The sequence below is a fragment of the Penaeus chinensis genome, chromosome 37, assembly GCF_019202785.1.
Source record: "Penaeus chinensis breed Huanghai No. 1 chromosome 37, ASM1920278v2, whole genome shotgun sequence".
Taxonomy (NCBI): domain Eukaryota; kingdom Metazoa; phylum Arthropoda; class Malacostraca; order Decapoda; family Penaeidae; genus Penaeus; species Penaeus chinensis.
In genome coordinates this window covers 23565912-23577520 of record NC_061855.1, presented here as the reverse complement: position 1 = coordinate 23577520, position 11609 = coordinate 23565912, and the positions used below count along the sequence as shown (strand labels likewise).

The 11609-nt window shown below is 31.1% G+C and overlaps 1 protein-coding gene across 1 annotated transcript; it reads right to left on the bottom strand.

Annotated features, from left to right (window-relative positions):
• Positions 1–838: 838 nt before the first annotated feature.
• On the bottom strand, positions 839–6928 carry LOC125045696 (phosducin-like protein 3). The gene is made up of 6 exons (XM_047643121.1): positions 6801–6928; positions 4834–4966; positions 4481–4617; positions 3795–3944; positions 1690–1837; positions 839–1234 (listed from the first exon to the last, which is right to left on the bottom strand). Exons 1-6 carry the CDS (start codon positions 6804–6806, stop codon positions 1086–1088), a joined length of 723 nt encoding a protein of 240 aa, XP_047499077.1. The 5' UTR covers positions 6807–6928; the 3' UTR covers positions 839–1085.
• Between the last annotated feature and the right edge of the window lie 4681 nt (positions 6929–11609).

Sequence of the window (11609 nt, the reverse complement as noted above, 5' to 3'; positions counted from 1 at the left end):
TGCTGGTGACAGTAGGAAGCAAACAACTATGATTCTTAGGACATATTGTGAGACAGGATGGGTTAGAATATTTAGCAACAACAGGGAAAATAGAGGGAAAAAGAGCAAGAGGCCATCAAAGACAAAAGTATATGGATAGACTGGTGAGAGCAACAGGAAGAAACATGTCAGTCAACCAACTATTCCAACTGGCAAGGAAAAGAAATGAGTGGAGAGCCTTGACTGCCGACGTCCCCAGGGATATGGCACCTCAATTAGATATATTTAACATATATTTCAATTACCTCTCAGTCAATCGGTTTTCTACCAAGTCATCAGTGTACTAGTCTTTACCAATTACCCAATCTAGCCATTAACATCTGTCAATACCTTCATATCAAATATGTAGAGAGAAAGAGAGAAAGCCATCAAAGAAGCAATGTTCACTGGGACAACCCAAACAATAGGTTATAGTTTCCCATGTATTACAAATACTGCGCCATGTGTGGCCAAAATGTGAAACCATAGGCCAGGGACTGTTATTGTATACTGTGTCAAGATCTAATTATTAGCTGTTGCTAATTAATACTCATTTATCAGTAACTGTCTGCCTCTATAACCAGATCAGATAGCTTCAGCATCAGAGACTGTGTGAAACTTAATCAACATTTCACAGAAGTATACCACATCAATATTGGTTATAATTTAGTTCATAATGTAGATTTTGTCTAAAGCATTTATCCTTTCCCAGCTGTACATGTATGCATGTCTGTTTCTTAAACAACACAAATTATTATTATTTTTTTTAGAATGCTGAAAGCAGTCCATATAACACACCAAGGATATAAAAAAAAATCACTTCTGTATTAACTTTTAAATATTTTGTAAAATGAATACAAAAGTTAACACATCAGGAAATATTAAATAATGCTGTGTTGAATTACAATTATCCTGAACCCATTTATTCTTACTTTGTGTGACGTTAATAAAATGCATAAGTACTTCATCACTGTAAAAATCAGTGACAATTACATTTGGACTCATGGTCTGAATCCAACCATAAGCCAGTAACAAACATGAGGTCTTAATCACTCCTCAACCATTTTCTACCAATCATTTTCATCGCTATCATCTTCATCACTGTCAGCAGTCCGCCTAAGGGAACTCATCATGACGTCCTTGATTTTGGGACCTCTTGGGTCTCGTTCAATGTCAGTCGTAAAGGCACCTGTACGAGACAACATCCACTCCAGGGCTGCAAGGAGAGAAAGACAATTAATTAATTTCTCAAAATTCATGGAAACAACACATACATACATACTTCCTCACCTATTTACTATATTCTTGAATTTACAGATCTAAAGAAAAAATACTGTTGGTATTGTTACATACCAACATGTATATGTATATATACATATACATATACTTGTAAAAATCCACTGAATGTTAGGTAAGACATCTATTCTTCCATCTATAGACAATTTTATTTTTAATGTTGCATTGTTTTAAAAAGCATAGTATGTTACCTTTTTCAGTGCAGCAAAAAACTAATTGCAAAACTTAAATAATACACTTCCTCCTAAATGGCTCATTCTATCTTTGAAACCAATATCAGAAATTTATATTAACAAAGGTAATGTAATACATTCAAGTTTCCCAAACATGCAAAATAGCATATTTCAAATTAAGAATATCAAAAAATATACTCACCGTCATATTTCAGTTTATCACCACCAAATTCTCCAGGACCAATGAACTGCCTCTTCATCTGGCCCTCATAATAGACAAAGATCGTTGGCAAATTCCTGTCCGGATAGTTAGGAATGCACGTTGTTGATATCGACTTCAGGACTTTGAGCTGAAGAAAAAAAAAGACTTTAGATATAAAGTTTGAGTTTTTTAACAAAATAGTATCTCTATTTTTTTTCTTTTCGTGATAAAGTGTATACATGAATGTGTACATATAATTTTGGAAGATTTATGTTTTAAAGCCCTGATTCAACATATAAGATGATTTTTATATAAAAGTTTACACATTTCCTTCTGAACATTTTCTATTTGTATGCTAAAGAAAAATATTTCATCCTTTCTAAATTTTCCATGCAGTGGAGTGTTATGGTTTGATCATATCCACATATAAATTAACCCATTGCCACTAAGATGTGAATTTACATGCGATGCCCACTGTGAGTTTAGTTTTGTAACTGTATATACACATAGGAGTCACTAGCCCTACCTATCTCACTTGCTTACCATTTTCATGGCTTTTCATAATTATTTTGATAAATTTCCTATTTCCAATGGTATTGTTAATATTACTATAATAACACCATCAATATTAATACCATTAAAAAAAAAAATCCATGAAAGGGGAAATCAGATAAGGTCAGGTAAGCCTACTGACTCCTTGGAGGCTGAGCACATTTCACAAAACAAAACTACACCTGGTATTACATCTTCTCAGTAGCAATGGGTTTATATTGGGGAAAAAAATAAAATTTTATTAAAGAAACAAAAAGTAATTAGTACAAACAGCTGAAATGTGTTTTATTTTCTTAGCTTAGTTTTGCCACAAAAATTACTAAGTTTAAGATGTAAACACTGCAGCCATTACAATCTATAATAACATGGCATTATTCCAGTGATGCCATTTTCACAGTGATTTTAGTTTATACATTTTGTATAAATATATAGATGGCTTCACAAGAGCTTAGTCACGAAGAAGTCCTACTTATCTCACCTGTTTACCCTTCTTAGTTTTTTTTAAAGATTTTTCTATTAGTATTCAAATAATATTATAATAACCATAATGTTAATAATAATAGTAATGTTATTAACATTAATGACTTCAGAAAAATATATATACAATATATATTTTTGAAAATACAAGGAATAAGGAAATTAAGTGAGGTCATGGAGGGCTTCTAAATTGACTTCTTGATGACTGAGCATCTGTGTAAACATAATTCCTAAAGAAAAAAACAATAGGCAGTATCTGTGCTTGGTGCCAGTGGATTAACAATGTTGAAAACTTGAACACATGAACAGTGTAACAAATACACACACAAAAATTAAATATTAAACCACAATGTTAGTTGAATAAAATATGATATTTTGAACTCCTCAATCATTCCTCATCAGACTTAGTAAAAAAAAAAATTACTGTCTGATGAGGAACTTGACAAGTATGAAATATCACATTTTCCTTCCATTTCTTTTGGGGCAGTGTTTTATATAAAATTTACCAATGTATTTTTTATACAAGAAGCACAACTTTTTTAAAATATCCAATTTTTTGGCATTTTAAGATAACTGATATTTAACCCAATGTCAGCGGATATATGTAATGTCCCTTTAATATTTTAGTGAGTTTTGTTACATACAGATGGCTCCACGTGTACTCAGCCAGCAAGGAATCTATCAGTTGGCCCTAGTAACCGATCCTGATTTCCCCATTGTTATCATTCTTATTGTTATTATGATTATTGAATTGTTTTTAAAATATTAATAACATCAAAGACAATAAAATAATAGCAATGAAGCTTTAAAGAAATGAAAGAAAAGGGTAAACAGATGCGATAGGTAAGACTAATAGCTGACTCCTTGGTGACTAAGCACTTGAAGAGCCATCTATGTGTAATGACAATAGATAAACTTTTATTACAGTGGGCATAGCATTATAGTCTTGCCACCCACTGACACTGGATTAAGAGGCAAAATATCTCACAAATATTTTGAATTCAACAAAAATCATTATGTAAATTGTCTTGGAAATTCAATAATGTAAAGGCTATTTCAGCTCTAAACCTCCTTACCTGTGGATATTTGACTGCCAGCTTTGAGAGGCACTGATTGATAAGTGCACAAAGAGGAATTCCCTGCTTGTACAAGTGCAGAAACACCCAAATGCCTGACCCTGCATTGTTCACTTTCTCCACATAGTCCTGGGCATTGATCTCCAACACCTAATGAAAGGTAAAAGAACATAAATATGTCATAGAATGTTATTGTTTACTATGATTGCCAAGTTTTTAGGCCTACTGACAATCATACTTTGAGATTAGTTTGAATTCAACTGCAAACGACTATTTGCTTTTTTAGACTAATCTCAATGGAGAGACTAAGAAACCAAAAATGAAAAAGAAGTGACACCATCCATATGAAACTATTTTGTTTTCAAGACTAATCAACATAAAAGTATTACAATCAATTATTCTCAGCCTATTCGTATTAAGGTTAGAATAATGCTACATATCCTTTTGTCTACTTTTGAAAATTATGAAAAACACTGTCGAAAGTCTCTTTAAAATCATATCTAAGCATGGTAACTCCCAATATCATTTATAGTTTGAAAGCCTCTCATGGATTATACATCTAGGCATAGGCCATCATATAGATACTGGTATATTAACAATCCATCTGTGAAATGTAACCCATTAGTAAGATGAGATAAAATGTATCTTGTTCTTCGAATCATATCTCGAACATCTAGACTACTCACCTCACCAAACTTATTGGCCTCAGCCTGTGCTTTTAATTCCTCAATTCTTCTCTTTCTAAACTCTAAGAGGATGGCTTCATCTTCATCATCTTCCAGCTCATCAAGCTCATCAAGAGAGAGCTTTCCTAATCTTGCCTCTGTTGAGAGTAAAGTTTAATTAGGCATAAAATTAAAATTCTGCATCTTAACTTAGAGAAAGTTAACCAACCAAGTGAGTATTTGAGGAGCTTCTTTTGCTTTAAAATACATATAATGAAACAAAATATTAGTATAGATTACTGGCAAAATCCTTCTTTATGAACATATCCATAATAAAAATTACTACAATGTAAATTAAAGAGAAGGTAAAAGACCTGAGCTCTGTTTTTCTTGAATCGTCTGTTCTAGCATTTCAGCCAGGGCTTCCTCAGTCACCTCGGGTTCCTTTGGTGGTAGGATACCCTTCTTGCGAAGGATATCATTCCACTCTGTGTCTTCATTAGGGTCCTGAAAAAATAATATTGGTATGTTTAAAAAAGAGGAATTAATCATGACATATCTCTAACACATGCCTCCTAATCTTTTAACACCCACTCCCCCTTTCTCAAATCTCAGACACATCAACCCCCAACATAATTTTAAGGTTATGAGAAAAAAAATAGTCAGTAGTCTGTAGACTACAGACTTTATTTACTTAACAATATTCTTTAAAAACATGACATGACCCCACTGAGGATTGCGAACAACTGCTCTAAGATACTATTAGTGTATAAAAGAGATCAAAGAGACAGACATTCTGGCAAAATAGTCTGAAGACATCCCTGGTAATTTAATCAAGAACTTGTTCTCACTCTGTCTCACAGAAAATATATTGTGGAGGTTTGATTGCTTTTGCCTAATTTGCAAAGTCCCATTCCACAACCATAACTAGATGACTTATGCAGCTAGAGACAGTCCTGTTCTCCATCCTGCTATAAATACTTGGAGGATTCTTTGTTTTCCAGGGTGGGGGTAGGGGGCAGCATAATTTTTACACATATGAGTAGGAGAGGGTGAGAGGAATCCACTGGCACCAGCATTGTCACAACCAGCTGAGAATAAGTCTTTCAAACATTTATCAAGCATAATCTCAATATGAATACTGAAAAAGCTTAGGATACTGGTAAACATTCAGAATACCTTCCCATGACCAATCATGACAAAAGTGGTATCGATGGATTCCTCTCACTCTGTACAACTTTATATATATATATATATATATATATATATATATATATATATATATATATATGTATATATATATATATATATATATAAATTATTCTGTGGATACCTCACAAAACCCGCAGTGCTATATATTGACTAATTTTCTGTAATTATCAATATTTTTCTCTGCATTCTTCCTGGTACCAGTCATGCCCTCTAGCATACATACAGAAACGGAAGCACAAAACAGCAAGGACTATATCCAGACTATCGGGGCCAAGATTGTGGGGTCACCCTCTATTACCCATAAATCTCTTGTATTTATGGGTAATGGAGGGTGATAGGAATCAATTAGAATACAGGACTATATATTTTTCTTAATTTTTGGCAACATGTTTACTATTTTTCTACTACCCCTTTGGGTCATAGAGAGTTAGCGGGGGATCACTAATCTTATCTGACTCTGTAGCCATACCCAAGCCAGGGATTAATGCCCTTTGTCCTAAGCACACTCAGGAGAGAAAGTTCTAGAACATTCCTTACCCAGTTCCCTCTCAATTTTTCATAGGCAATGATAATCTTCATTTCATGCTCGTCTATGAAATTTGCTATCTATCATAGTGCAGTGCATGTAAAGTAACCAGAGCTGGAGAGTGGGCAGTTAGGGCAGCTCAGGAAACGGGTCTGAGTACTGGAACCCAAATTCATGGAACCAAGTAGTATCCACATTTCCACAGTTGATACATGGAAAATTTGGATTTATACAATAACTAACTAGACTGTGTATTGGACTTATACCAAAGAATAACCATAAATACATATATGGTAAAGTATCCATCAGAGAGCAATACCCTACTTAGCCTAAACAAAATATTAAAGCATATACTGAATATAAGCCAAATACCATCCAAATAGCCTTTAACCACATTACTACATATCCACGAATATTAATTCAACCCATCTTAACCCACGTGATTCAATACTTATATTAAATAAGGCGATCTCACACCCACATAGCACCTCAATGAGTCACCCAACCGGGCCAACCCACTCTTAAAATCACTAACCCCTTTAAAACGTACCTAAATAAAAGCTTAAATCCTTCATAAAACCCATAAAACCCGCACAAACTTGCCTGCATTTTGCCTTGTGCTGTGTGTGGTGGAAGCGAGAGTCAAGTCCACGCCGTTTCCTGTTGGGTCTCAGGAGATAATAATAGCCTGGCACTGGCACCAACCTCTAGACCTGACACACTTATTGTTTACCTCTATAGACGAATAAACTCTCTTAGCTCGTGAGACATTGACATATCCTTAAATTAGAATTGAATACTTTATAGAATCCTATTTATATATTTCGTCTCCTTGTTTTTATAAAATAAAGGCATTTGATGATATTAGGAGGAGAGATTCATGTATCTATACTTAGAGGTCAGGCGCTGGAGCGGGATATTTAAATATCCGGGTCGGAATGAACAAATTTTAAAAATAATAACACTATTAATAGAATAGTATTGATAATTAAGCGGAAAATAATATGAATAACCCTGCAAATGTACACATTACTATTAAAGATAATGAGTATAATGATAGCATTGATAATAATAACAAAAGTAACGATGATGATAATAATAACAATAATAACTATAATAAAAACAATGACAATATTATAATAGCGATAGTAACGGTAATAATAATAGGAATAATAATCATAATAGTTATGATCATAATGATAACATTAACAACAATAATATATAATGAAAATAATGATGATAACACTAATAATAACGACAATAACATCATCATCATCATCATCATAATATCAATATCAATACTATCAATACTAAAAATGAAAATAGTGATAAATGTAATGATCGTTATAATAATGATAAAATAATGATGGTAATAATAATAATAATAATAATAATAATAATAATAATAATAATAATAATAATAATAATAATAATAATAATAATAATAATAATATTAATATTAATAATAATGGTAATAATAATAATAATCATAGTAACAATGATAATAATAACAATTACAATGATACAAATAATGAAAATAATATAAATGATGGTAATAATAGTAATAAAAATTATAATGTTAAATGATAATAATCATAATAATAATAATAATAATAATAATAATAATAATAATAATAATAATAATAATAATAATAATAATAATAATAATAACAATAATAATAATAACGATAATAATAATAAAATAATAACAATAATAATAATAATAGTAATAATAATACCATTACTATCATTTTTATTGTCATCATTATCATTATTTGTATAATTACAACAATAATTATCATTATTTTCCTTATCAATATCATCACTATCACCTTCAATACCATCAATATGATTACTAGTATAACTATCATTATTATTGCTGTTATTATTATTATTATTATTATTATTATCATTATCATTATCAATATTATTTTCATTGCTATTATTATCATTAGCATTATCATTATTATGATTTTCATTATCATTATTACTATTATTGTTATTATTATTTTTATTATTATTATTATCATTATTATCATTACTATCATTGTCATTATTACTATTATCATTATCAATAATATTATCATTACTATTATCATTATCATTATTATTAACATTATTATTATTATTATTATTATTATTATTATTATTATTATTACTATTATTATTATTATCAATATCACTGTTATTATCAGTATTATCATTATTACTAGTTAAAGATAGAAGGGATGGAGAAACTAAAGCGGATTTCTTTTTTTTATTCAAAAATGGTATAAAATAAACAAATTATAATCTTGAATTTCGCCTGAGCCGTTTGGGCCACACTCCTCCTGGGCACTCATCTGTCGTAAGACTACCTGCGCTGATGCTAATTTATACATTACAAGCAAAAGCAATAGCTCTAAAAAACACTCTTGACGAACATGCTCTTCCTTTATCTTGTCTACCTTCAAATATAACAGAAAATGTAAATCGGTATAACACTGACAGAAAATGGAAAATCTCCTGGGTAACTTACACTTCTTCCTGTCAAAAGAAAACAATGCTCTTGAATAATACTATACCATGCCCAGAACACTTGCACTACCAAAGGAATTCTATATAGGTGCGCTAATTAACACACTATATGGCGCTTTCTTCATAAATTAATACAAGAGAACATGTCACTGCTAAAGGAAGGGAAATTTGCACACACGTCGGTAAGCAGTAATTCATCTCGTCGTGTTATAACAAGTCCTCGCATGCAATTTTCGACATAATGATACCCATTTTTATATATATATAAAACCCAGATTTCACACTCGTTATTTTACTCTTTAATTTCAGTTGCATTTTTAAAGTGTATTTTCTCTTCACTGTGTCCCCTTCAGTCCCAACGGGCGCTCGTTTCGCCAGTGCATTCAACAGCCACTCCTATTTATACTCCCCACACAATACGCCGTTTCTTCTTGCCATCACTGGCACTCTTCTTCCAGTGCAATTCTGTTGGAAACCGCTTAATAGTGATTTAATCTTCTCATTGCAACCATCGCTGACTGTCCATGCTTGTGCTACAAGTCTTTGAACTTCTTGAACCGCATGTGTCATCGAACAGGCGCTCAGTGTCAGCTTCCAACTGAGAGAGTTTCGGAAGGCCGCATTCCCTTATTTCTCCTCCAAGACACTCAACTATTTGCCCTCACTTTGAGCGTCTACCTCCAAGAAAAGAAGGTTCAGCACGCCTAAGTTCCTCCGCCTCTTCATTTATGACTTAATCTCGTAACTTGTGTTATTGATTTTATTGTTATTATTATTTTTATTATTATTATTATTATTATTATTATTATTATTATTATTATTATTATTATTATTATTATTATTATTATTATTATTATTATTATTATTATTATTATTATTATTATTATTATTATTATTATTATTATTATTATTATTATTATTATTATTATTATTATTATCATTATTATCATTACTATCATTGTCATTATTACTATTATTGTTATTATTATTTTTATTATTATTATTATCATTATTATCATTACTATCATTGTCATTATTACTATTATTATTATTATTATTATTATTATTATTATTATTATCATTATCATTATTATTAACATTATTATTATTATTATTATTATTATTATTATTATTATTATTATTACTATTATTATTATTATCAATATCACTGTTATTATCAGTATTATCATTATTACTAGTTAAAGATAGAAGGGATGGAGAAACTAAAGCGGATTTCTTTTTTTATTCAAAAATGGTATAAAATAAACAAATTATATCTTGAATTTCGCCTGAGCCGTTTGGGCCACACTCCTCCTGGGCACTCATCTGTCGTAAGACTACCTGCGCTGATGCTAATTTATACATTACAAGCAAAAGCAATAGCTCTAAAAAACACTCTTGACGAACATGCTCTTCCTTTATCTTGTCTACCTTCAAATATAACAGAAAATGTAAATCGGTATAACACTGACAGAAAATGGAAAATCTCCTGGGTAACTTACACTTCTTCCTGTCAAAAGAAAACAATGCTCTTGAATAATACTATACCATGCCCAGAACACTTGCACTACCAAAGGAATTCTATATAGGTGCGCTAATTAACACACTATATGGCGCTTTCTTCATAAATTAATACAAGAGAACATGTCACTGCGAAAGGAAGGGAAATTTGCACACACGTCGGTAAGCAGTAATTCATCTCGTCGTGTTATAACAAGTCCTCGCATGCAATTTTCGACATAATGATACCCATTTTTATATATATATAAAACCCAGATTTCACACTCGTTATTTTACTCTTTAATTTCAGTTGCATTTTTAAAGTGTATTTTCTCTTCACTGTGTCCCCTTCAGTCCCAACGGGCGCTCGTTTCGCCAGTGCATTCAACAGCCACTCCTATTTATACTCCCCACACAATACGCCGTTTCTTCTTGCCATCACTGGCACTCTTCTTCCAGTGCAATTCTGTTGGAAACCGCTTAATAGTGATTTAATCTTCTCATTGCAACCATCGCTGACTGTCCATGCTTGTGCTACAAGTCTTTGAACTTCTTGAACCGCATGTGTCATCGAACAGGCGCTCAGTGTCAGCTTCCAACTGAGAGAGTTTCGGAAGGCCGCATTCCCTTATTTCTCCTCCAAGACACTCAACTATTTGCCCTCACTTTGAGCGTCTACCTCCAAGAAAAGAAGGTTCAGCACGCCTAAGTTCCTCCGCCTCTTCATTTATGACTTAATCTCGTAACTTGTGTTATTGATTTTATTGTTATTTAATAATGAATATTATTATTGTTGTTATTGTTATAATTTTTTGATGACCACTGTTACCATTACTATTATTATTATCATCAATATTATTATTATTATTATCTATTATTAATATTATTATTATTATTATTATTACTATTATTGTTATTATTATTTTTATTATTATTATTATTATCATTATTATCATTACTATCATTGTCATTATTACTATTATTATTATTATCATTATTATCATTACTATCATTGTCATTATTACTATTATTATTATTATTATTATTATTATTATTACTATTATTATTATTATTATCATTATTATCATTACTATCATTGTCATTATTACTATTATTGTTATTATTATTTTTATTATTATTATTATTATTATTATTATTATCATTATCATTATCAATATATTATTACTATTACTTTTATTATTAGTTTTATCATTATTGTCTGTGATGATGATCTCCGTCATCCCTAATAGGCTTAATAAGAGTTCCATTAAGGTTGTCCTCATTGAAAGTTTCCGGAGATCCTTCTGACCTGAAATCGAGCTTGCCACACACTAGGGGAAGTTCTTTGTTCTACTTACTTTGACTTCATGCATCATTTATATGCATTGGCGTCAT